At 54.5% G+C, this 24,518-nt stretch overlaps 2 protein-coding genes across 6 annotated transcripts in view; one reads left to right on the top strand and one right to left on the bottom strand.

Annotated features, from left to right (window-relative positions):
- Nucleotides 1-5,202, bottom strand: part of ACOT11 (acyl-CoA thioesterase 11) — a 39,297-nt gene extending 34,095 nt beyond the window's left edge. The window contains exons 1-3 of one of the 3 annotated variants that reach the window (XM_075616400.1): nt 4,895-5,202; nt 2,165-2,338; nt 1,016-1,085 (exon numbers count right to left, since the gene is read on the bottom strand). In XM_075616400.1, the coding sequence (XP_075472515.1) occupies nt 1,016-1,085; nt 2,165-2,306 (212 nt within the window). In that variant the 5' untranslated portion in view covers nt 2,307-2,338; nt 4,895-5,202. The remainder of the gene's footprint in view (nt 1-1,015; nt 1,086-2,164; nt 2,339-4,894) is intronic. The other 2 variants (XM_075616401.1, XM_075616399.1) reach the window with 2 other exon arrangements.
- A 5,856-nt stretch (nt 5,203-11,058) lies between these two features.
- SSBP3 (single stranded DNA binding protein 3) overlaps nt 11,059-24,518 on the top strand; it is a 47,114-nt gene continuing 33,654 nt past the window's right edge. Inside the window, exons 1-4 of one of the 3 annotated variants that reach the window (XM_075616396.1) lie at nt 11,059-12,147; nt 14,334-14,406; nt 14,565-14,620; nt 16,612-16,696. In XM_075616396.1, the coding sequence (XP_075472511.1) occupies nt 12,092-12,147; nt 14,334-14,406; nt 14,565-14,620; nt 16,612-16,696 (270 nt within the window). In that variant the 5' untranslated portion in view covers nt 11,059-12,091. Of the gene's footprint in view, nt 12,148-14,333; nt 14,407-14,564; nt 14,621-16,611; nt 16,697-24,518 lie in introns of those variants that run through there. The other 2 variants (XM_075616395.1, XM_075616394.1) reach the window with 2 other exon arrangements.

Below are 24,518 nucleotides of genomic sequence, written 5' to 3'. Positions count from 1 at the left end.
AACCAAACTCCGCTGCTTCAAGGGCCTTGTTTTCAGCATCAGCGCCTTTACTCACAGAGCCACTTCAGCCCTTTATAGAAGCCTCATGTATGCGAATATAGTCAATGAGGAACAGTGCAGTACATTAAGGGTTAAGATTATTACCAAACATAAGAGTTTGTCCTCTAAGGCACGGGTGCAGGAGATTTTGCTGGGGGGGCGCGGGCTGTTGCAGAGGCCCCGCGCTCTTCCCCAATGCATTTACAGGGGTCCCCGGAGCTGAAACTGATGGGGTTCAGCTCCAGAGACACATGCTTGAAACCTGGGTGAAAAAAACAAACAAAAAAAAACAAAAAAAACGCTTGGATTGCTCTTTTAAAATGGCACGGTGCCGACTGCTGCCCCCACAAGGATATGTCAAATGGGCACATTTTCTCCAACGAACACAAACGCCTGATTTCTGTGCATCTGCTCATGAGGTGGAGTTACAGGGGCATATATTACAGTGACGGAAGCCTTCTTTGTTTACAATTCAAAGTGCCGAGTACGGAGCTACGAGCTCACAGAGCTACGCTCTCCCCATATCTTTATTGTAATTCTGTGCAGCTTCAGCACTTTTATTAGCAATATCCTCAGGTCTTCAACAAAGAAGAACAATGTAACATGCATTTTGGATACCTGACAACTTCGACTATTAACCCCTTCAGGGACGGAAGGTAATGATCTCCAAGGGGTTAAAGCCAACCGACACCATAAATACTCCCACCAATAATCATGAGATTTATGTATTCCTCCAGTTTTGCACCCCCCCCCCCAAAAAAATAATTAATTTCTTTAAATAAACCTGCTTTTTATCCTCTTGTCCAATCTTTAATAATCAAAATCAGTGGTTATTACGAGTCTGAATAAGTGGGAGGTGTACGGTTATTCGGCAGGTACTGCCGATGTCAGAGCTGCCCCCCTTACCATGTGTAATCGAAATGTAAAATGCAAACATTCATAACAGTGACTGCATTACCATAAGCAAGGCAAGTACCTGATTGTGTGCTCAAAATAGATGTCGTCCATTGAAGCTGTGACACAGGAACAGCCAGCGTGCCTCTCAGCTGAAAAGCCAAAAGGAGAACTCGTCATTCCTTAAACAGGATGGGCGATTGCTTTATATGAAGAGGTTGATGAAAAATTAAATAAACCCAGAGCCAGTTCCCCCTCTCCTTGCCCCTTCCTCACATAGAGCAGGAGCAACGCGGAGTAATCATACTGAAAGCACAATAAAATGGGAGTGAAATATACTTTTTATTTACTTATATATTGCTAATCAAATGGTACTACATATACTATATTCCAGGGGTGGGCAACTCCACCAATGACCTATAAAGTGGCATCACCCCTCCTCTCTCTCAGCTGCCAATACCTCTACACCCTGCTGCCAATACCTCTCCCTATACACCGTATGGCTTCCCCATTGCTTTCTTTTAAGTAAGCTGAAACAACAACTTCCAGGTCCCTTGCCTGTATAGTAAGTGACATCATAGGGGCATTCATCCTGTATTCTGCCTTTAGATTTTTATGTCCCAAGTGCACTATTGCTTTACTACTTTTGGCATTAAATTGTAGTTGCCACACCAACATTCCTCTAATCTACCTAAATTAGTCCTTTTATTAACCCCCCCCCCCCTGAAATATCAACCCTGCTGCAGATATGTGTCTCATCTGCAAAAATACACACTCCCCCTCCTTGAAGAACCATATCAGCTTCCTTTTCCTTGTATTTTTGCTAACCTGTCTGCCACAAAAGGTCTGTTGCTGTATTGTATCTTGTATTATTTCCGATAGCTCCTGCTCTGCACTCATACCTCTGCCCTGCAAAAGGCGTCCCCACAACAATTCTAATTGATATTTATTTGTTGCAGATCAACCTAAGGTGTTTTGCTAAAAAATAGAAATAATGAGTTCACCGTACAAAAAGAGAATCACGTCTGTATATGTATGCGGGAAGTAGTTTGCGATACCTTTTAATGATACTGATATCACAGGCTGCCCATAGGATATACTAATAATGCTGACAGTGTAACATCTCAGACTGGCCACATATGTTGTGTGGTATAATGATATATCAGTACATACGCCCCTGGCCCATCATATAAAGCTAAGCCCACAACCCAGTGACCACACAGCCTCTCACCAGACAGGCAGGCCGCTGTGTCGATCCATTTGAGCAGCTGTCCAGAGCTGAGCTGACCACAGTGGTTGGCGTGATATGGCAGCACCATCTGACTCATTCGCACCTCTGTGGGATTTCGCGGCCCCTCGGAGCAGTCCGCCATGACGACACAAAGCAGACTCGTCACTCCGGAACCTGCAAAGATTTCACCTCGTTAAACCTTTATGTAAATGGTTACTGTAGCTCTGTAAATAAAATTTAAAAAAAAACTCATAAGTTTGTATGTTCAGCACATCTGGTTAAATATCCCAGTTATTAGACGTTGGAGTTATGTTAAACATAAGTGTTCAGTTCTCAATAAAACACATTACAGAGAATGTACACAATCATTGGGTAAATAGAACTGATCATTTTATTACAAGGAGAGAGTTTACACAGTAAAATATTTTAAAAATCAGATCCAGCAGAACCCACTGGACCAGGTCGGATTCTTGATATTTTCATGCACATAATTACGTTAATAAGCGTCAGATGCCAAAATCTTAATGAGAATTGGAAAGACTCACAATGTGATTATAAAAGACACAGGTATGACCCTGTTCTTACAGATAATATTGCCCTTGTTACTTTGTATTAAAGTCTCTTCATATGATTGGGGAGCAAGTCTTCTACAGCCACAGCAATATCCAAAGCACAAGAAAACCTGGTTTTGGCGCAATGAATGTGACCTAGTTAACCGTGCCACTGAGACTGGGGCTATCGGAGGATGATAACGCAGCGATGAACAGGGAGACGCAGCAGGGAGACACCTACAGGAACCAAAGATCAAACAGATGAGCGGAGTCAGAGAGAATCTGCGCCAGGCCGGGCGTAAAGAAGGAGGAGACCGTATCACAGCTTCCATTCATCATTTAATATACATTTAACAAGGCGATCAACCAGAATACAGTGAACTTTAGCAATATATGATGCGCATGTAGCAGAACACGTGTGTGTACCGGTATGGTACACAAGCAGCTGTACGCATACGTGTAGTGCACAAGCAGCTATACACATACAAGTGTGGTACGGAAGCTCTATATGCATGTGTGCACGAGTGGCAAGCAAGTGGCTGTACGCATGTATGTAAACATGGTGCACAAGCGGCTGCGGCTGTACACATACACCCGTGTGATGCGGCTGCATACATAGGCTGCATTTATAGTGACTGTGACGTCACTCTGCGGTCGCTGGAAAAATCATCATTGACTTGACTTCCAGCGATCGCGACGTGGCGTTGCTCCTACTATAAGCGCACGCAACGGTGGAAACACTTGTTTTGCCACGGCGTCGCGGGCACTAAAAGCACGCCCATACATGTGAATGACATGTAGCATGCCCTGTATTCATCTGTGTCCTAGATAAATTCCTCAGTCACAAATCCATCTTCCATCGCAGTAACCACACAACACCCCCCCTCCAACACCCTGCCTGGGGGGAGCCTGTGGAGGCAGAGACGACCAGCAGGGGGGGGGGAGGCAGAGACGACCAGCAGGGGGGGGGGAGGCAGAGGATGACCAGCGGTGTGGGAGGGGGGGGGGGGGGCGGTAGGCAGAGGACGACCAGCGAGGGTGGGGGGGAGGCAGAGGACGACCAGCGAGGGTGGGGGGGAGGCAGAGGACAACCAGCAGGGGGGGGGGGAGGGGGTAGACAGAGGACGATAAGAGGGGGTGGTTGGCAGAGGATGACCAGCGGTGTGGGAGGGGGGGGGGCAGTAGGCAGAGGACGACCAGCGAGGGTGGGGGGGAGGCAGAGGACAACCAGCAGGGGGGGGGGGAGGGGGTAGACAGAGGACGATAAGGGGGGGTGGTTGGCAGAGGACGACCAGCGGTGTGGGGGGGGGGGGGGGAGGCAGAGGACGACCAGCGGTGTGGGGGGGGGGGGGGAGGCAGAGGACGACCAGCGGTGTGGGGGGGGGGGAGGCAGAGGACGACCAGCGGTGTGGGGGGTGGGGGGGATAGGCAGAGGACGACCAGCGGTGTGGGGGGGGGGGGATAGGCAGAGGACGACCACCGGTGTGGGGGGGGGGGAGGCAGAGGACGACCAGCGGTGTGGGGGGGAGGCAGAGGACAACCAGCAGGGGGGGGGGGAGGGGGTAGACAGAGGACGATAAGAGGGGGTGGTTGGCAGAGGATGACCAGCGGTGTGGGAGGGGGGGGGGCAGTAGGCAGAGGACGACCAGCGAGGGTGGGGGGGAGGCAGAGGACAACCAGCAGGGGGGGGGGGGAGGGGGTAGACAGAGGACGATAAGGGGGGGTGGTTGGCAGAGGACGACCAGCGGTGTGGGGGGGGGGGGGGGAGGCAGAGGACGACCAGCGGTGTGGGGGGGGGGGGGAGGCAGAGGACGACCAGCGGTGTGGGGGGGGGGGGGAGGCAGAGGACGACCAGCGGTGTGGGGGGTGGGGGGGATAGGCAGAGGACGACCAGCGGTGTGGGGGGGGGGGGATAGGCAGAGGACGACCACCGGTGTGGGGGGGGGGGGAGGCAGAGGACGACCAGCGGTGTGGGGGGGGAGGCAGAGGACGACCAGCGGTGTGGGGGGGGGGGGAGGCAGAGGACGACCAGCGGTGTGGGGGGGGGGGGGAGGCAGAGGACGACCAGCGGGGAGGACGGGGCCCGCGCAGAGACTCAAGTCCCAGCGGGCCGCCCCAACCCTGAGTTATAGGGAGGAGGCAGGTGACTGTGGTAATAGCAGTATAGGGTTACACTCACGGGAGGGGTACAGGCGCCTCTGTGTAACCTGCAGCTCAGGCCTCAGCTTGGGATCCCGGAAGTGCAGACTCCTCCCCTGTCCCTCTGATCCTGCAGCTCTTAAAGGGGACGCACCGGCCTCTCATATCTGGATCATTAAATCAGTTTTACAGTAGTTTTACACAGGCCGCAGTTTGTCTGGCAGGCCTACCACAGGAGATACACTTTTATAGTTATCACCCTAACTGCCTCAGGCAGTCACTGTTTTGAGTATCCACATCGCCACAGGCTTGTTTTATAGTTCTTGCTGCTGCGCGACCGGCGTTGCGCGTCCACGTAGCGTGCGTATTTAGTTTGTAGGTTGCAAGCGGTGACGCGCGTGTTTAGGGGTGTGACTGACGTCACAGCGTTAGGCCGCGCGGTGATTGGTTCGCGGCGTGGCAGCAGCGCGAAAATATAATTTCCTGGTCTGCCGCGCCACCGCTTACGTCCATGCGCGCGCGCATCCCAAGTATACAAACATCTGGCTAACACAGTCAATTATAATTGACGCGCGCATAGCAGCACACGCGCGCGCACTATATTACACAGTAATGTGGTGCATTACTTATTGGATTGCTGCTTTAAGAAAATGTGAGGTTCTCGAAGAAAGGGTCATATTTCAGTAAAAGTCACGTGTTGTGACTAAAAGTCACTTGTTATGACTTTTAAATATCGTGTTAGTGGGATTGTTACAGAGAGAACAGTCTGAAATTACTTTGTCCCATATTATTTATTTATTTATAAAATGTTTTACCAGGAAGTAATACATTGAGAGTTACCGCTCGTTTTCAAGTATGTCCTGGGCATAGAGTTAATATGACAAATAATACATGGTTACAAATACAGTTATATAAATGAACAGGGTATACATTATATACAACACATTGCATGCACAGTTAGAGAAGATGTATATTATAGGCTTATGTAACAGTAACAGACCAGATTAAAATGTGAGACAGCCTTAGTTTTGAAAGAACTTAAACTGGTGGTGGATGTGAGATATATAACTCCTATTATCCTCTATAGTTCCACCTATTACTATCCGCTCTCTATAACCTCCTACTACTCAGTATAACTGCTGTATATAACTAGGGTGACCAGAATTTCCTTGGGACATACCGGGACAAATTTTGCGCATGCGTGAACGTCGAGCGCCAACTTCGCATGCGCGATGGACGATGGGCACTTGCTTGCCGCGTATGCGCACGAGCTGCCGGAAAGCGCTGAAAAAAACGGGATATTTTTAAATAAAGTCGGGACCCTGGACAAAATCCATAAAAATGGGACTGTCCCTGATCACCCTATATATAACTCTTATTACCCCATATAACAGCTCCATATAACTCCTATTACCCCATATAGCCGCTCCCTATAACTCCTATTGCTCCATATAACCGCTCCCTATAACTCCTCCTATTACTCCATATAACCACTCCCTATAACTCCTATTGCTCCATATAACTGCTCCCTATAACGCCTATTGCTCCATATACCCGCTCCCTATAACTCCTATTGCTCCATATAACCACTCCCTATAACGCCTATTGCTCCATATACCCGCTCCCTATAACTCCTATTACTCCATATAACCGCTCCCTATAACGCCTCCTATTACTTCATATAACAGCTCCCTAACACTCCTATTACTCCATATATCTGCTTCCTATAACGCCTATTTCTTCATATAACCATTCCCTATGACTCTTCCCACTGCACCATCGAATCTCCCGTTAGTCACTGACTGAGCACACACAGCCCCGATGTGCAGACAAATTCAGTCGCTGTTTAGTTCCACTTGACGTTAAAAATTTGGGGACGCTTCTTTGCAGGTGTGTAACACTCAACAACTGTCACGTGCTGGGCACTTTGTAAGTGAATGATATTTCACAGCTGATAAATAATACAGACGTTTCCCACATTCTTTACTGATGTTTTTATGCTTTAACCGGCTCGCAAGTCTGCATGGAATTTGGTAATTGATGACGGTAAGGGGATATTTACAGGCAATAAGGAGATACAGTGCATACAGTAAGTGACTCTCCCATTATAGAAAGAGCCCGGTACCATGTTAGTGGGTATAATATAGTTCACAGCTTTATTAATACCGAAACCTGATAACCGACGGCCCTGGACAGTCTTAAAAACAATGATTTACACGGGGTGTCATCTTCCTAGCTGCCACCATCCCGATGCATTGGATTTGCCCTTCCCATGTGGCGGAGTTGTTCGACCATACCTAGGGTTGCCAGGTGGCTTGTCCCAAAAAACTGGGCACAATGGTAAAAGATGCAACCCCCTCCTCCCCCCCCTCACACATATAAAAAATACCCCCACGCCCAGGGCCGCCAACAAAAATATGTCATGTGTTGTTGTTGTTCATCTGAGGTTGTATTTACCTCATTTTAAGACCTGCTAAGGAACAGATGATTGTTATCATGTCCTGATATGTAAAACCATAGAATTCAACAAGGGTGTACTTTTTTTTGTGTGTGTGTGTGTTGGAAATATAACTGTATGTTCATTTGCATGTCTTAGGCCTCGGTCCCGCTGCGCTCGGTGGCGCGGGCGGCCACACGCGAGTTCCCCACCAGCAGGGGAATCCTGCGGAGCCGGTCTCGCTCCCCCCTGGCTGCACAGCTCACTACACGCTGTGACGCGTCAGCCGCTATGGGATACAAGAGAATGGTGTTCCCTAGCGTTGACGCGTCACGTGGTGTGGCTGTGAGCCAATGAGGAGGGGAGGCTTTGGGAGGAGGAGAGGCTTCGGGGAGCGGGGAGGAGTGTATGTGTGTGCCTGAGTGCGTGCGTGCCTGTCTGTGTGTGTGTATGTGTGTGTCTGAGTGCGTGCGTGCCTGTGTGTGTGTATGTGTGTGCCTGAGTGCGTGAGTGCCTGCCTCTGTCTGTGTGTGTGTTGCTTTACTTACCCGAGCCGTGGAGGGAGGGGGGGGAGAGTAGCGGGTCCCTCCGCTCAAGCCACGCCCCCTCCCACTAAAACCACGCCCCCCCTCCCGCTCAAACCTCCCTCTCCCGCCCACCTCCCACTCCGGCTCCCGCTCCCTACAGACCGCATATCGCGGTCTGTGTCTGTCAGCGCCCCGCCTGTCTGCAGTGCGGGCGCGCTGACTCTGGGAGCAGGGCCTTAGCCTTAGGCAGGTCTGCAACTCCACCTTTCACCATTATCACCCAGCACTTCCACTGCAGCAAGGGATTCTGGGAAATTACATGCAAATGAGCACACAGTGCCACCTTTTGCTTCAAAACCATTTTAAACGTGGTTCCCTACAGGCTTAAGTTTGCTGCATAATCACAGCTTTAAGCAGAGCCAGGATTAAAATGCATAGCCAGTATACCCAACCACAGACAGCTTTTTTTTTTTTTCCTCCCGAGAGAGTTGCACCCTCTCGCTCATCGGATCCCAGTCCACTTCAGTGGATAGGGAGCTTGCCCTTGGACTGTCCAACCGAAGTCAAACCCGCCCTCAGTGCACAGTTTCCCTGAAGGTTTCAGCCCGAAAGCCTAGGTCTCCAGGGACATTGATGCCTTCCTCCGTTAGGATTCAGGACATCCGTCTCTTCCTCCCTCTGGCCCGAGGCCCGCAAGGGAGTTCGCATCATCTCCCCTCTTTCGAGGGTTGTGCGGGTGCACCCCAGCCCCGAAGGGCTGGTTGTTCGAATGCCATCCCCCCTTAGCCAGAAGGCTCAGGGGTTCTGTGGTCCGGGGCCTGGACACCACCTCTCAACGAGCTAGAGGGCCAAATGCTTGCCACAGACCTTTCCTACTGAAGCCCCAGATAGGATGGTACTGCATTTGGTCATAGCTGTGCAGGCCGAGAGGAGCATTCATATCGCCTTGATCTTAGCCAAAAGGCCGCGAAGCGATCCACAGCTATTTCAACCTTAATGGGTCTCATCAGTGTGGGGTTGGTTACACTGGCTATGCAAAACTGAAGCAATGAGGATGGGGTTTACCATACTTAGTTAAGTTATGGTGAGTAAAAAAGTGACAAAAACCCTCCACAGCAAAGCATATAGCAAATGGAAATATAACTGTATGCTCATTTGCATGTCTGAGGCAGGTCTGCAACCCGCCTTTCACCATTATCACCCAGCACCCTGGCTGTGCTTAAAGCTGTGACTATGCGGCAAGCTTAAGCCTATAGGGAACCATGTTTAAAATGGTTTTGAAGCAAAAAGTGGCACTGTGTGCTCATTTGCATGTAATTTCCCAGAATCCTTGCTGCAGTGGAAGTGCTGTGTGCTGGGTGATAATGATGAAAGAAAGACACACACACACTCTGAAAAAGGCAACAAAAAACCTCCACCGTTAGCATATACATACACATATACATACACATATACATACACATATACACACACATCAAATGAAAATATTAGTGTGCTAATTTGCATGTCTGAGGCTGAGCTTATAGTGACGGCAACGCGACAAAACAAATGCATTGCTGCCGTCATGTGCGCTTATAGTAAGCGTGACGCGACGGATTGGTCGCGATCGCTGGAAGTTTTCTCCTAGCACAAGTCCAAGGGGGTATGGAGTGACCTGACGTCTGTAACTGCAGGGATGATAGTTGATTCAAACGAGTTCAGCCTCCACAGTGCGCACCGCCCAATAAGCAGTAATGCGCCAAACTTGAAACTGCAGCAGGAGAGAAATGAAACAGCTTGGGACACCGCCGGATCCTGGACAGACAAGAGAGCCCCGACGCGCACGTTTTGTCACCTGCTTTATAAAATGTTTTGCCAGGAAGTAATACATTGAGACTTACCTCTCGTTTTCAAGTATGTCCTGGGCACAGAGTTATGATGACAAATAATACATGGAAACAAATAAATAAATACAAAAATAAAAAATATATATATATTTGCATAACATTTGCATGTCATTTCCAGAATCCCTTGCGGCAGTGGAAGCACTGTATGCTAGGACGGGGGCGCAAACTTTTTTCCCTGCGCCTCCCTGCCGGCGGTCCCCTCACTCCCGCGCCCCCCCCTAACCTCCACTTACCTGCGCTCTGGCGTCATGACGTCACGTTGCCATAGCACCGTGACGTCACATGACCTCGCGGCGTCATTTTGACGCCGCGTTGCCATGGCGACACAGGAAGGAAGCCGCCGGAGCCACGGTAAGTTAGGTTTACAGAGGCCCTGCAGCTCCCCCGGTACTTAATTTAAGTGCCTGCGGGAAGCGCGTGGGGCCTCTGTAAACCCCGTGCCCCCCCGCCGGCAGTCTCGCGCTCTCCCCTGGGGGTCGCGCCCCCCAGTTTGCGCACTACTGTGCTAGGAGATAATGGCGAAAAGCAGGGTTGCAGAACTGTCTAAGACATGTGAATGTGCTCACATGTAATATTTTTATGTGCTATATGCTATACGGTGGAGGGTATTTAGTCACCTTTTCACCCACCATAACTTAAATAATGTGTGGTGAAGACCTACTCATGTCTCAAAATGCAAAGCCAGTACAACCAACCTCACACTGATGAGACTCACAAGGTTGAAACAGTCTGTCTGTGAGTGAGTTTATTGGCTTTGCATCTCATCCCAGGCTATGTTTGTTTAAAAGCTGTGTTTAAAGCAGCATGCATTGGCTTAAGGGTTTTCTATGTAATGTGGTCTTGAGGCAAAAGGTGGGATTGTATGCTCATTTGCATGTCATTTCCCAGAATCCCATGCTGCAGGGAAGCACTGTATGCTAGGTGATAATAGCAAAAAGCAGACCTGTCTAAGACGTGAATGTCCTCACAAGTAATATTTTTATATGAGATATATATATATATATATATATATATGTATATGTGTGTGTGTGTGTGTGTGTGTGTGTGTGTGTGTGTGTGTGTGTATATATATATATTGGTGAAAGGCAGGGTTGCAGACCTGTGTAAGACATGCAAATGAGCATACAGTAATATTTCCATTTGATATATACATACATACAGAGGAAGAGAGAGAGAGAGGTGTATGTGTATATATTACATACAAACACATTGAGAGAGGTACACAATGATATATTTGTGTACCTTTCTTTCGTGAGAGAGTTACACACACAGTATATAAAAAGACACACACACACACACAGTATATAAACACACACACACACACACACACACACACACACACACACACACACACACACACACACACACACACACACACACACACACACACACACACACACACACACACACACACACAATACAGAGAGAGAGGTACACTACACACATACAGAGAGATGGCTCCGGGCAGAGACAGGCAGTGTGTCTGAGTGAGAGACAGGATGTGTAACAGAGAGACATGGGGACGGCAGCGTGCAGTGAGAGTACATATATATAGTGTGTATATACACTGTGTCTCTGGCCGGAATCAGTCATAGGCCCGGACCCCGACCTGGACTGACTGCGGCCCCGGGATCTTCCCCGAACCGGAGTCACTGCGGCCCCGGGATCTCCCCCTCCCCGAACCGGAGTCACTGCGGCCCCGGGATCCCCCCGAATCGGAGTCACTGCGGCCCCGGGATCTCCCCCTCCCCGAACCGGAGTCACTGCGGCCCCGGGATCCCCCCCCCTCACCCCCGAACCGGAGTCACTGCGGCCCCGGGATCTCCCCCTCCCCGAACCGGAGTCACTGCGGCCCCGGGATCCCCCGAATCGGAGTCACTGCGGCCCCGGGATCTCCCCCTCCCCGAACCGGAGTCACTGCGGCCCCGGGATCTCCCCCTCCCCGAACCGGAGTCACTGCGGCCCCGGGATCCCCCCCTCACCCCGAACCGGAGTCACTGCGGCCCCGGGATCCCCCCCTCACCCCGAACCGGAGTCACTGCGGCCCCGGGATCCCCCCCTCACCCCGAACCGGAGTCACTGCGGCCCCGGGATCCCCCTCACCCCGAACCGGAGTCACTGCGGCCCCGGGATCCCCCTCACCCCGAACCGGAGTCACTGCGGCCCCGGGATCCCCTCACCCCGAACCGGAGTCACTGCGGCCCCGGGATCCCCTCACCCCGAACCGGAGTCACTGCGGCCCCGGGATCCCCCCCCCTCTCACCCCGACCCGGAGTCACTGCGGCCCCGGGATCCCCTCACTGCGGCCCCGGGATCCCCTAACTGCGGCCCCGGGATCCCCTCTACCCGAACCGGAGTAATTTTTGTTTCGCAGTCCCGGATTCGTCATGTTTGCTAAAGGGAAGGGCTCAGTGGTACCGTCCGATGGACAGGCCCGAGAGAAGTAAGAGGACCCCCCCCCGTCTTGTTGCCCCCCCGTCTTGTTGCCCCCCCCGTCTTGTTGCCCCCCCGTCTTGTTGCCCCCCCGTCTTGTTGCCCCCCCGTCTTGTTGCCCCCCCGTCTTGTTGCCCCCCGTCTTGTTGCCCCCCCCGTCTTGTTGCCCCCCCGTCTTGTTGCCCCTCCCGTCTTGTTGCCCCCCCGTCTTGTAGCCCCCCGTCTTGTTGCCCCCCCGTCTTGTTGCCCCCCGTCTTGTTGCCCCCCCCGTCTTGTTGCGCCCCCCGTCTTGTTGCGCCCCCCGTCTTGTTGCCCCCCCGTCTTGTTGCCCCCTCCGTCTTGTTGCCCCCTCCGTCTTGTTGTTGCGCCCCCCCGTCTTGTTGCGCCCCCCGTCTTGTTGCCCCCCCCGTCTTGTTGCGCCCCCTCCGTCTTGTTGCGCCCCCGTCTTGTTGCGCGCGCCCCCCGTCTTGTTGCGCGCGCCCCCGTCTTGTTGCGCGCGCCCCCCCGTCTTGTTGCGCGCGCCCCCCGTCTTGTTGCGCGCGCCCCCCGTCTTGTTGCGCGCGCCCCCCGTCTTGTTGCGCCCGCCCCCCGTCTTGTTGCGCCCGCCCCCCGTCTTGTTGCGCCCGCCCCGTTTTGTTGCGCCCGCCCCGTTTTGTTGCGCCCGCCCCGTCTTGTTGCGCCCCCCGTCTTGTTGCGCCCCCCGTCTTGTTGCGCGCCCCCCCCGTCTTGTTGCGCGCCCCCCCGTCTTGTTGCGCGCCCCCCCGTCTTGTTGCGCGCCCCCCCCGTCTTGTTGCGCGCCCCCCCCGTCTTGTTGCTCGCCCCCCTCCCGATTGGTTCGCCCTCCCCCTCCGACCGGTTCGCTCTCGCCCTCCCCTCCGACGGGTTCGCTCCTCCCCCTCCCCCTCCGACGGGTTCGCTCCTCCCCCTCCGACGCGTTTCGTCCTCCCCCCTCCGACGGGTTCGCTCCTCCCCCTCCAAAGCGTTCGCCCTCCCCCTTTCGACGCTTTCGCCCTCCCCCACCCCTCCGACGCGTTCGCCCTCCCCCACCCTTCGACGCGTTTGCCTTCCCCCTCCCCTCCGACGCGTTCGCCCTCCCCTCCCCCCTCCGACGCCCTCCCCCTCCGACACGTTCGCCCTCCCCCTCCCCCTTTGATGCGTTCGCCCTCCCCCTCCGACGCGTTCGCCCTCCCCCTCCGACGCGTTCGCCCTCCCCCTCTGACGCGTTCGCCCTCCCCCTCTGACGCGTTCGCCCTCCCCCTCCGACGCGTTCGCCCTCCCCTCCCCTCCGACGCGTTCGCCCTCCCCTCCCCCTCCGACGCCCTCCCCTCCCCCTCCGACGCGTTCGCCCTCCCCTCCCCCTCCGACGCCCTCCCCATCCCCCTCCGACACGTTCGCCCTCCCCCTCCCCCTTTGATGCGTTCGCCCTACCCCCCCTTCCGACGCGTTCGCCCTCCCCCTCCGACGCGTTCGCCCTCCCCCTTCCGACGCGTTCGCCCTCCCCCTCCGACGCGTTCGCCCTCCCCCTCCGACGCGTTCGCCCTCCCCCTCCGACGCGTTCGCCCTCCCCCTCCGACGCGTTCGCCCTCCCCCTCCGACGCGTTCGCCCTCCCCCTCCGCTCCGACGCGTTCGCCCTCCCCCTCCGCTCCGACGCGTTCGCCCTCCCCCTCCCCTCCGTCGCGTTCGCCCTCCCCCTCCCCTCCGACGCGGTTCGCCCTCCCCTCCGACGCGTTCGCCCTCCCCTCCGACGCGTTCGCCCTCCCCTCCGACGCGTTCGCCTTTGCCTCCGACGCATTCGCCCTCCCCTCTGACGCGTTCGCCCTCCCCCTCCCCTCCGACGCATTCGCCCTCCTCCTCCCCTCCGACGCGCCACCCTCCCCCTCCCCCTCCGATGCGTCCGCCTTCTTTCTCCCCCCCCCCGCCGCCTTCTTTCTCCCCCCCCCCCGCCGCCGCCTTTTTTCTCCGCCGCTGCCTTCTTTCTCCGTGGCCGCCTTCTTTCTCCCCCCCCCCCCCGCCCGCCGCCAACTTTCTCCGTGGCCGCCTTCTTTCTCCCCCCCCCGCGCCGCCTTTTCTCCCCCCCCGCGCCGCCTTTTCTCCCCCCCGCGCCGCCTTTTCTCCCCCCCCCCCGCCTTTTCTCCCCCCCCCCTGCCGCTTTCTGCCCCTCTCCTCTCACTCCGTTCTCTCTTGTCTCCCCATAGGCTGGCTCTCTATGTCTATGAATATTTGCTTCATGTTGGGGCTCAGAAATCCGCACAGACCTTCCTGTCCGAGGTTAGACCCAGGAACTGACTCTGGCCCATCTCCTCTTCTCTCTCCCTGGTTATGGACGGGTGGGACAGAGATGGTGGGAGATGGTGGGAGATGGTGGGAGATGGTGGAGATGGTGGGAGTCCTGGCCTTTCTCACCCGCTTCTTTTCTTACAGATCAGGTGGAGAAGAACATCACGCTTGGGGAGGCTCCGGGCTTCCTACATTCCTGGTGGTGGTAAGTGAGTCTCGTTTAATTTTCCTAATCTGTGCAGAGCAGGATTCCCCCCCCCGCCCCGTAACGCTCGCCCCCCCCCGCCCCGTAACGCTCGCCCCCCCCCCCCCCGCCCCGTCAACGCTGGCCTCCCCCGCCCCGTAACGCTGGCCTCCCCCGCCCCCGCTGGCCTCCCCCGCCCCGTAACGCTCGCCCCCCCGCCCCGTAACGCTGCCCCCCCCCGCCCCGTAACGCTGCCCCCCCGCCCCCGTAACGCTGCCCCCCCCCCCCGTAACGCTGCCCCCCCCCCCCCGTAACGCTGCCCCCCCCCCCCCCCCGTAACGCTGCCCCCCCCCCCATAACGCTGCCCCCCCCCGTAACGCTGCCCCCCCCCCGTGTAACGTTGGCCTCCCCCGCCCCGTAACGCTCGCCCCCCCCGCCCCGTAACGCTCGCCCCCCCCGCCCCGTAACGCTGGCCTCCCCCGCCCCGTAACGCTCGCCCCCCCCGCCCCGTAACGCTGGCCTCCCCCGCCCCGTAACGCTCGCCCCCCCCGCCCCGTAACGCTCGCCCCCCCCGCCCCGTAACGCTCGCCCCCCCCGCCCCGTAACGCTCGCCCCCCCCCGCCCCGTAACGCTCGCCCCCCCCACCCCGTAACGCTCGCCCCCCCCCGCCCAGTAACGCTCGCCCCCCGCCCCGTAACGCTCGCCTCCCCCCGCCCCGTAACGCTCGCCCCCCCCCGCCCCGTAACGCTCGCCCCCCCCCGCCCCGTAACGCTGGCCTCCCCCGCCCCGTAACGCTCGCCCCCCCCGCCCCGTAACGCTCGCCCCCCCCCGCCCCGTAACGCTCGCCCCCCCCGCCCCGTAACGCTCGCCCCCCCCGCCCCGTAACGCTGGCCTCCCCCGCCCCGTAACGCTGGCCTCCCCCGCCCCGTAACGCTGGCCTCCCCCGCCCCGTAACGCTGGCCTCCCCCGCCCCGTAACGCTGGCCTCCCCCGCCCCGTAACGCTGGCCTCCCCCGCCCCGTAACGCTGGCCTCCCCCCGCCCCGTAACGCTGGCCTCCCCCGCCCCGTAACGCTGGCCTCCCCCGCCCCGTAACGCTGGCCTCCCCCGCCCCGTAACGCTGGCCTCCCCCGCCCCGTAACGCTGGCCTCCCCCGCCCCGTAACGCTGGCCTCCCCCGCCCCGTAACGCTGGCCTCCCCCGCCCCGTAACGCTGGCCTCCCCCGCCCCGTAACGCTGGCCTCCCCCCGCCCCGTAACGCTCGCCTCCCCCGTCCCGTAACGCTGGCCTCCCCCGCCCCGTAACGCTCGCCCCCCCCCCGCCCCGTAACGCTCGCCTCCCCCGCCCCGTAACGCTCGCCTCCCCCGCCCCGTAACGCTCGCCCCCCCCCGCCCCGTAACGCTCGCCTCCCCCGCCCCGTAAGGCTCGCCTCCCCCGCCCCGTAAGGCTCGCCTCCCCCGCCCCGTAAGGCTCGCCTCCCCCGCCCCGTAAGGCTCGCCTCCCCCGCCCCGTAACGCTCCCCCGCCCCGTAACGCTCACCTCCCCCGCCCCGTAACGCTCGCCCCCCCCGCCCCGTAACGCTCGCCCCCCCCCGCCCCGTAACGCTGGCCTCCCCCCCGCCCCGTAACGCTCCCCCGCCCAGTAACGCTCGCCCCCCCCCCGCCCCGTAACGCTCGCTTCCCCCGCCCCGTAACGCTCGCCTCCCCTGCCCCGTAAGGCTCGCCTCCCCCGCCCCGTAAGGCTCGCCTCCCCCGCCCCGTAAGGCTCGCCTCCCCCGCCCCGTAAAGCTCGCCTCCCCCGCCCCGTAAGGCTCGACTCCCCCGCCCCGTAAGGCTCGCCTCCCCCGCACCGTAACACTCGCCCCCCCGCCCCGTAATGCTCGCCTCCCCTGCCCCGTAATGCTCGCCCCCCCCGCCCCGCAATGCTCGCCTCCCTTCCCCCGCAACGCTCGCCTCCCTTCCCCCGTAATGCGCCCCGCCCTGTAACACTCGGCGCCCCGTTTCTGTTACATGCAGTGTATTCTGGGATCTGTACTGTGCCGCTCCGGAGCGACGGGAGACCTGTGAACATTCAAGTGAAGCAAAGGCGTTCCATGATTACGTGAGTAACCGATTTCTGCTCCCCTCGGTGATTACAGGTCAGGTAGCAGTATTTATAGAGGGAGACGGGAGACCCTAAGCCATCTCCCCTGCGTGGGGGGGGGGGTGGACCCTGCCCCCAGCGTGTATTGCCGTGTGGGGGTGGGGACCCTGCCCCCCAGCGTGTGTTGCCGTGTGTTGCCGTGTGGGGGGGGGACCCTGCCCCCAGCGGGTGCTGCCGTGTGGGGGGGGGGGGGGCCCTGCCCCCAGCGTGTGTATCTGCATGCGCATTCTTTTCTTTCCTCCATCCTATAGAATATGTTGGTTACTCAGTCCAGTTTTTCCGCCTTAATTCCAGTTCAGGGATTCGCTTAGGGCCACAACTCATTCAGGGAGTCCGGGAATCTGTTGTAACCGTCACAAAGCAGCCGGTTCTGTAAAAAAAAGGCAACTGATGATTGAGCTTCATCCGCTTGCGAACCCGATGGACTCTCTCTCTCTCTCTGTGGAAATAAATGCGCAGATAAACATTTAAAGTCAAAATAATATGTAATAAAATCAAGAGTCAATAATGGCTTATGAGCTGTATACAGGCACACCCCGGTTTAAGGACACTCACTTTAAATACACTCGCGAGTAAGGACATATCATGCGCCTGTCAGCACGTCCTGAACAGCAATACCGGCTCACTACTTGTACCGAAGCTGTGCGCAAGCGGGGAGACTATAGAGCCTGTTACAAATGCGTTATTTACAACAGGTATGCACGTATATGACGATTGCAGTACAGTACATGCATCGATAAGTGGAAAAGGGAGTGCTTCACTTTAAGTACATTTTCTCTTTACATACATGCTCCGGTCCCATTGCGCACGTTAATGCGGGGTATGCCTGTGTTACATACATGCTCCGGTCCCATTGCGCACGTTAATGCGGGGTATGCCTGTATATTCCTAACTACGCTTTCTGTAGCCGAGGTTTGTCTGCACTTATCTGTTGTGCCCGGTATGAGAAAATGACTATATCAGAAGGGTGATCTTATCGGACCCCCCAGCAACTTATGCCATTTTCAAAGCTGTTTGATATGTTTTAAAAGCCTGGAAACCTGCAGCAAATCAGTGTTGCCTTATTGCTTCCGTTCCTGTAGTGCTGATGATGTGTGTTAGGTCAGGGAGCTGAATTTATTGAACGATCTTTGTGGTCCTAACCCTAATGCTGTTTTTGAGTCTCTGATATTAACAAGATGAATATACAGTATTGTCCATAGAATTGCACTCCGGTACCATAGATGGCCGGGCAGATTCATCGCTTTGGGTCTAACCATTCTGCCGATATAGAAAGGACGTACAGCATATATCTCAGTGAGCCAAAATGTCCCCATTCCTGTCCCTAGTTAGAATAAAATGTCACCAGTGGTTTATTTGCTCGCTATATTAAAATCTGTAATTAGTCAATTAGATGAAAGACTTGGTCCCACCTGATTTGTATCATGAGACTTAGGTTATTAAGGGGAAAGGTGTGATTTTTAATTACAGAATGCAAATTTTTACACTCCAATACAATACTTTCTGTTGTGTTTTTTTATTTTTTTTAATGTTATATATATGTAGCATTGTTTCTAAATGGGAGATACAGCGCTTCTGCTACCTAGGGTGCGGTGCACATACCTGTTAAGGTCAGGAGAGCTGTGGTGATATGGAGATCAGGTCAGGCTTAGGTTCTTCCTCTGAGCTGCTTCTCAGGGGGCTTAGCGCCTCCAGCCGTAGTGGGCTCCAGGCTGTCGGGAGATCAGTCCCCACTATTGCACACTTCTTTCCCCCCCTGCCCAAGGACTGACACGCAGGCAGAGGTATGATGAACAAGGGGACTTTATTGCAGTCACTGCATTAGATGTTTCATGCACAGCGGTGCAGTCTTAGAGGCTCCAGAACTATGAATGGTGTTGGACCCCGGTAGTATGGGGTGATCTGTAGCAATCAGATGTTCCTCCAGCCCCTACGGACTGGGGGTGGGCACGCTCATCCCTGATGGGAGAGGCTCACAGCCCTACTGGTCTCTTCCTCATCCAGACCAGGACTCACTAAATTTGGCAGTCCCTCCCATCAGGGACCAGAAGGGGCGGACTCGTGGTCTATACCTATCCCTGATAGGCTTACACAGGCCATCAGTCACCACCACACTCCTGTCCATCAGAGAGGAGCATGTAGAGGGGTCGAAACGCCCATGGATTAACCTGTCACTGCCCAAACTGCTTAGGCGTGACGGGGAGGAGACAGGTAGAATGGATATATATATATATATATATATATATATATATATATATATATATATATATATATATATATATATATATATATATATATATATATATATACAAATATAGCTGTATGCTCATCTGCATGTCTTAGGCAGGTCTGCAACCCCGCCTTTCCCCATTATCACCCAGCATACAGCACTTCCACTGCAGCAAGGGATTCTGGGAAATGACATGCAAATGAGCACACACTGTCACTTTTTGCCTCAATAACCATTTTTAACATGGTTCCCTATAGGCTTAAGCTTGCTGCATGGTCACAGCTTCGAGCACAGCCAGGGTTAAGGTGCATACCCAGAAAACCACCCACAGACAGCTGTTTCGACCTTGATGGGTCTCATCAGTGTGGGGTTGATTTTACTGGGAATGCAAGAGAGGCTTATGGGATAGGCCAAACCATAATACTGAGTTAAGTTATGGTGAGTAAAAAAAGTGACAAAAACCCTCCACAGGAAGGTGGAGGGTTTTTGTCACTTTTTTTACTCACCATAACTTAACTCAGTATATCTATCTATCTATCTATCTATCTATCTATCTATCTATCTATCTATCTATCTATCTATCTATCTATCTATCTATCTATCTATCGAGAGAGATCAAAATGAACGTATCCTCCCTTGGAACAAAATGATATCCATAGGAATTCCTGTGTGTGTGTAGTAGAGCTGTTTGTATGAGGGTGAGTGGGGGCTCCATGTCACTAGTAGTCACAGAAGGGGCACGGCAGCTCCAGCTCAGTCACAGGTCTGTATTTGTTTAACATTTTGTTTTTCACACTTTCTAGATGTAAAAAGTATTTGTTTTAGAAGTTGAGTCCTTAGTTGGAATCTTGATCCAGGCTGTGGCTCTTTCATGGGAATCTTGATGCAGGCTGGGTAGGGGCCACGGCTCCTTCATGGGAATCTTGATGCAGGCTGGGTAGGGGCCACAGCTCCTTCATGGGAATCTTGCTGAAATCTGGTTGTTCTGACAAAAACCTCCCTCAAATGTTTAATAATCTGAAAGTCATCCCAATATTGTGCTGGACGCAGAACTGACCCTGACATTTTCAGCAATGAGACATATACATTAACTCTGTGCCCAGGACATACTTGAAAACGAGAGGTAACTCTCAATGTATTACTTCCTGGTAACACATTTTATAAATAAATAAATAAAAAAATATATGTTAATATATGAACAAAAGCATTGTGCTTGAGTGAGGAAATACCAGCCAATTATGTCAGTGCACATACACGGAATGGTTAAGAGTCACTGGAAACGGAAGGGTGTTTTACAAGGTTAGGTTAATTAAAATGTTTATTAAAGCCTCACTCCCATTTTTATATTAAAAACTTGATCATTTCCATCTGAATCCAACCTGTCTGTGAAATCACTCAGGACTTTTCTGGTTTTATTAGTTCTTGATTTTATAGAGGAAGATTATGTATATCTTTATATAGTGCCCACAGTGTACTCTGCGCTTTCCAAAAGAGACAGTGCAGGGAATTCTAATACAATAAGTGCAACAAAGTCAGACAATAGGAAAGGAAATCCCTGCCCCGGAGAGCTTACAATCGAAGTGGAATTTTGGGAGACTTAGGCCTCTGGCATGGTCAGCGCTTTGGCGCTGACCCGTGCTGAGGCGCGCTTTCGCTTACCAGTGAGCCCCTGCAGCTGCAATGAGAGCGGCTTTAGCAGGGGCTCGCGCACGCTGGCGGAAGCGTAGGTCTTACGAAATTTTTAGATTCAAGCGCTCACGGGAGCGCAGGGCCGGTCACGTGAGCGGTTCGCCCAATGAGGGCGAACCAGCTCCGTGACGTCACTGGCCCGCCCCCCGACACGCCCCCGGACGGCGCGCTAACCAAGGCCAGGGAAAGCACCCACTTTCCCTCAGCGCGCCTCCGCACGGCTGCAGCAACCCTGGACGCAGCCTTACAGAGACACCAGGTGAGGGAATAAGTGGAGTAGGTGAGTTTTTAGGTTTGACTTAAAGGTTGGGAGAGAAGGTGCTTGGCGTTGGGGTATACCGAGTGGAAGGGAGTTCCACAGGTGAGGGGAACAAGTTTAAGGCGAGAGAGCAGTAGAGGTGGAAAGGAGACAGTTCTGAGTAGAGCGCAGGAGCAGAGCAAAGTATCTGCAAGTCTCCTTTATATATGGAATCTGTTCTATATTCTTGAGTTTATTGAGTTTGAGCATCTAATAAAACAATATAACTATTGTCCACCGCGTGAGGTTGGTGTTCTGCATAAAGCTGGCAGGCAACATCTTTCACTGTTTTGCAACTTCAGAATGTTACTAGGAGGACACGTTCCGATGCACCATGAAGATAAAAGGTGTTTGGTTGCGAGTCAGGTGTCCGTGTTACAGGCATGCGGAGGGTTCTGTGTGTCCGTGTTACAGGCATGCGGAGGGTTCTGTGTGTCCGTGTTACAGGCATGCAGAGGATTCTGTGTGTCCGTGTTACAGGCATGCGGAGGATTCTGAGTGTCCGTGTTACAGGCATGCGGAGGGTTCTGTGTGTCCGTGTTACAGGCATGCAGAGGATTCTGTGTGTCCGTGTTACAGGCATGCGGAGGATTCTGAGTGTCCGTGTTACAGGCATGCGGAGGATTCTGTGTGTCTGTGTTACAGGCATGCGGAGGATTCTGTGTGTCCGTGTTACAGGCATGCGGAGGATTCTGTGTGTCCGTGTTAAAGGCATGCGGAGGGTTCTGTGTGTCCGTGTTACAGGCATGCGGAGGATTCTGTGCGTCCGTGTTACAGGCATGTGGAGGATTCTGTGTGTCCGTGTTACAGGCATGCGGAGGATTCTGTGTGTCCGTGTTACAGGCATGCGGAGGATTCTGTGAGTCTGTGTTACAGGCTTGCGGAGGATTAGGTGTTTCCGTGTTACAGGCATGCGGAGGGTTCTGTGTGTCCGTGTTACGGGCATGCGGAGGGTTCTGTGCGTCCGTGTTACAGGCATGCGGAGGATTCTGTGTGTCCCGTGTTACAGGCATGCGGAGGATTCTGTGTGTCCGTGTTACAGGCATGCGGAGGATTCTGTGTGTCCGTGTTACAGGCTTGCGGAGGATTAGGTGTTTCCGTGTTACAGGCATGCGGAGGATTCTGTGTGTCCGTGTTACAGGCATGCGGAGGATTCTGTGTGTCCGTGTTACAGGCATGCGGAGGATTCTGTGCGTCCGTGTTACGGGCATGCGGAGGATTCTGTGTGTCCGTGTTACAGGCATGCGGAGGATTCTGTGCGTCCGTGTTACAGGCATGCGGAGGATTCTGTGTGTCCGTGTTACAGGCATGCGGAGGATTCTGTGTGTCCGTGTTACAGGCATGCGGAGGATTCTGTGTGTCCGTGTTACAGGCATGCGGAGGATTCTGTGCGTCCGTGTTACGGGCATGCGGAGGATTCTGTGTGTCCGTGTTACAGGCATGCGGAGGATTCTGTGCGTCCGTGTTACAGGCATGCGGAGGATTCTGTGTGTCCGTGTTACGGGCATGCGGAGGATTCTGAGTGTCCGTGTTACAGGCATGCGGAGGATTCTGTGTGTCCGTGTTACGGGCATGCGGAGGATTCTGAGTGTCCGTGTTACAGGCATGTGGAGGATTCTGTGCGTCCGTGTTACAGGCATGCGGAGGATTCTGTGTGTCCGTGTTACAGGCATGCGGAGGATTCTGTGTGTCCGTGTTACAGGCATGCGGAGGATTCTGTGTGTCCGTGTTACAGGCATGCGGAGGATTCTGTGTGTCCGTGTTACAGGCATGCGGAGGATTCTGTGTGTCCGTGTTACAGGCATGCGGAGGATTCTGTGTGTCCGTGTTACAGGCATGCGGAGGGTTCTGTGTGTCCGTGTTACAGGCATGCGGAGGATTCTGTGCGTCCGTGTTACAGGCATGCGGAGGGTTCTGTGTGTCCGTGTTACAGGCATGCGGAGGATTCTGAGTGTCCGTGTTACAGGCATGCGGAGGATTCTGTGTGTCCGTGTTACAGGCATGCGGAGGATTCTGTGAGTCTGTGTTACAGGCATGCGGAGGATTCTGTGCGTCCTTGTTACAGGCATGCGGAGGATTCTGTGTGTCCGTGTTACAGGCATGCGGAGGATTCTGTGTGTCCGTGTTACAGGCATGCGGAGGATTCTGTGTGTCCGTGTTACGGGCATGCGGAGGATTCTGTGTGTCCGTGTTACAGGCATGCGGAGGATTCTGTGCGTCCGTGTTACAGGCATGCTGAGGATTCTGTGTGTCCGTGTTACAGGCATGCGGAGGATTCTGTGTGTCCGTGTTACAGGCATGCGGAGGATTTGGTGTTTCCGTGTTACAGGCATGCGGAGGATTTGGTGTTTCCGTGTTACATGCATGCGGAGGATTTGGTGTTTCCGTGTTACAGGCTTGCGGAGGATTGTGTGAGTGTGTTACAGCCATGCGGAGGATTGTGTGAGTGTTACAGGCTTGCGGAGGATTCTGTGAGTCTGTGTTACAGGCTTGCGGAGGATTGTGTGAGTCCGTGTTACAGGCTTGCGGAGGATTGTGTGAGTCCGTGTTACAGGCTTGCGGAGGATTGTGTGAGTCCGTGTTACATGCATGCGGAGGATTGATGAGTCTGTGTTACAGGCTTGCGGAGGATTGTGTGAGTGTGTTACAGGCATGCGGAGGATTGTGTGAGTCCGTGTTACATGCATGCGGAGGATTGATGAGTCCGTGTTACAGGCTTGCGGAGCGTTCTGTGTCCATGCTGCGCTGCTATTTGCTTTCGGAGGGCAGATGTTGTGTCTTACACTCAGACTTTGCTTTGGGTGGGGCAGTGTGGCTAACTGACCAGGCTAGCGGTGGATGGTGTGAAGGAGAATCTATGCAGATTTCCAGCGTGGGAGACATTCCCACCTCATTCATTTCCTTTCTTTACCTCTTTCTCCGAAACAAAAGGACATAAATCTCAGATACATTTGCAATTCGCATATGAAGTTTTACACTGCTAAAAACAAAAGGCCTCCTTGCTGTAAGAGGGAAAAGCAGCCATATATCGGTAATCCAAGGTGTACAATACCGCTGACCTGACCCTCTTACCTCCTGACACAATGCAAGAATCTGCTAATTATCCCCTGTGTCTGTTGTAAGGAATGCCAATGTTTTTTGAAGACGACATGCCCCAGAATGGGCTGCACCTCCCCTGTAAGGCTGCGTCCATAGAGGGGGGGGGAGCCGCGCTGACGCTGAGGCTCGTCTGCGCAATCGAGCGATTGCATGAACTAACAGATGAGCCAGCGTGCGCGATCGGGAGGCGGGGCACTGACGTCACTGGGCTAATAGCCCGCGAAGCGGCGAGTGACGTTGACGCTGCTTCGCTCTGATTGGAGGTTTTCAGCCGACAGCGCGCTCAGAAACAGGCTCTGCTGTCGGCTGAATATCCCTGCGCCTCAGCACGCCTGCGGACGCTCGCGGGAGCCCCCTCTCAAGACATCCTCATTGAGGATGACGGGGCTCATCGTGGAGCATCCGCACAGCTCAGCGCTGACTGTCCTTCTATGTACTCAGCCTAAGACTCGCTCAGCTTCGAA

Source organism: Ascaphus truei, chromosome 10 (assembly GCF_040206685.1).
Source record: "Ascaphus truei isolate aAscTru1 chromosome 10, aAscTru1.hap1, whole genome shotgun sequence".
Taxonomy (NCBI): domain Eukaryota; kingdom Metazoa; phylum Chordata; class Amphibia; order Anura; family Ascaphidae; genus Ascaphus; species Ascaphus truei.
Note: the sequence above shows the minus strand (reverse complement) of the source record. Positions and strands in the feature narration are given on the sequence as shown.